The 2,039-nt window shown below is 38.1% G+C and overlaps 1 protein-coding gene across 1 annotated transcript in view; it reads right to left on the bottom strand.

Moving 5' to 3' along the window:
* The window catches only part of LOC110104251 (1-aminocyclopropane-1-carboxylate oxidase-like), a 4,896-nt gene extending 3,945 nt beyond the window's left edge, over positions 1-951 (bottom strand). Inside the window, exons 1-2 of the mRNA XM_020833272.2 lie at positions 843-951; positions 523-752 (exon numbers count right to left, since the gene is read on the bottom strand). Of these exons, the coding sequence (XP_020688931.1) occupies positions 523-752; positions 843-944 (332 nt within the window). The 5' untranslated portion in view covers positions 945-951. The remainder of the gene's footprint in view (positions 1-522; positions 753-842) is intronic.
* Between the last annotated feature and the right edge of the window lie 1,088 nt (positions 952-2,039).

Genomic DNA, 2,039 nt, shown 5'->3' on the forward strand with positions numbered 1-2,039 from the left:
CTGAGGCCAAGGTTGTCTTCCAAAATGTTCAGCATTTTCTCTGCTAACTTCTTCAGCTCCAAACGGTATTCTTTCATTGTTTCTCTGTAGACATTTCATCGGCTCATCGATCAATATCAAGCTTTGTAACAAAAGTTACGGGTTTTGAGTTGAAATCCACATTTAATTAATTTTTTAACAGTTTATGAGATAAGAATGACAAGTCATGCTCATGATGGGGTTTTTATTACAGCATAAAATACATTAATGATGGTCAACCTTACCAACCTCAAAAGGACGTTTGGCGGTGTGACTAATTTTTGACTAACCTAGAAGAGGCACCAACCCAAGAAATCTCCTGCCCCGCACTTGATTGACCCCACGTAAGAAGAGTTGACCTTCGAGGGGAATCAAGTACGGATTATGAGGTTTTCAATCGTACTCGCTCACCAACCAAACTAAGCAATGGTGGATAGTTCTATCCAAATTAATCAAGAAAAAGTAGGAAAATTGAGGATGGAGTTCAGTGTTCATAATAATTACTTGAATTGAAGTGGATTGGATGGCCATTGGTTGTCATCCTGCAGGATAAAGACATCTTCCCAGTCCAAATCATCCAATGTTTTGCAAGCTTCTCCACTATCAATTAAGTCATTCAGGAGCTGAACCGCCTTGGAATCCTTGAAGCCCTCCTCTCTCTCCATCTTATAACACTCTGAACAAACCTTCTTAACTCGGTCAAGAAGATCTAAGGGAATATCATGGTTCACCAACTGCAACAGTAATTGTTATAAACACAATTAATTAACATTATCAGCACTGGCTAATCAATGAATTAAGGTTGTAAAAAGGTGAAATCCAACCTGAAAGAAGCCCCATTCCTCGCAAGCACTGCCGATCTCCGCCATAGTCGCCGCCCTCTCCGAACCTTGAAGCTTCGATAAGTCGATAACTGGAACCGCCATTGTTGAAGACTTCTGCTTGTACTTATCAACTCACACTCTTTATGAAAAGGATGAGGAGAATGAAAGAAGAATAGAGCTTTTATAGTGCAATGATTTTGAAGGTCAACTATTAGATTAATGTGAAGGGAATGTGTCATCTGAATAAATTAATGAGGTATCGGTGAGGGCGGTGGCCCTTCGCATTTTATATCAGGCTTTAATGCGGGAATACGCGGGGATAATTAAGGAGTAAGAAATCAAATTCAAAGGTCAATGCTGACGTAGAATTAGAAGAAAAATACGCTCTTAACAAAGTCTTAATTCTCCTAATTATTGGAAGCATTTAAGAGGACGTGGTGGCGTGAGATGTGGCCATTGTCCACTTATTCCATTTCCAGATAATTAATTATCAAAGAATTTTTTTTTTGACAGGGTATCTATCCACCGTCACTCTCTTTAGGAGGTAATTGGCGGCGTAACTAATTCCTCGACGAGCCTATCAGCCCCATAGGTGCAGAACCTGCAATTATTTTCTTCTCACTTAAAGAGTCGCGCTACATGAGAGGGAAATCATGGGTTTGAGGGTTCCCAACTATGCCGGTACATCAACCCAATTAAGCCCAGTGGGGTTCAAAGAAATCGTAAGAAAAAAACATTAAATCAAGAGTATCTCACATTAAAATGTATTTATTCCACTACATTTTAACTACATGAATCATTTTTCTCCATTATGTTATATAAAAAAAATCAAATTCTCATTTAAATTTAATAAAAAAAAACTTGTTTCTAATCCTATAACCAAGCCTTGTTAGTTCTATCTCTATCTTTCTTAACATACATCGGATCTAATACATCTACTATCCTGGTTGGATCATATGAAGTCCGATAATTTATGTGACCAAACCATCTAAGGTGACTCTCTATCACTGGAGCTGTTGCTCCAAACTTTTTAATATATACTAGTTTCATATTATGCATCAAAGTGTAAAGCTACTCATCCACCCGGGCATTCTCATTTATGCAACACATTTTATTTTTGTGCTTTTCTTTTACTGGCCAACATTCTACGTCATAAAGCATCGCTGGTCTCGCCATCATCTTATGAAATTTTCCCTT

Source organism: Dendrobium catenatum, unplaced genomic scaffold, assembly GCF_001605985.2.
Source record: "Dendrobium catenatum unplaced genomic scaffold, ASM160598v2 fragScaff_scaffold_71, whole genome shotgun sequence".
Classification (NCBI taxonomy): Eukaryota; Viridiplantae; Streptophyta; class Magnoliopsida; order Asparagales; family Orchidaceae; genus Dendrobium; species Dendrobium catenatum.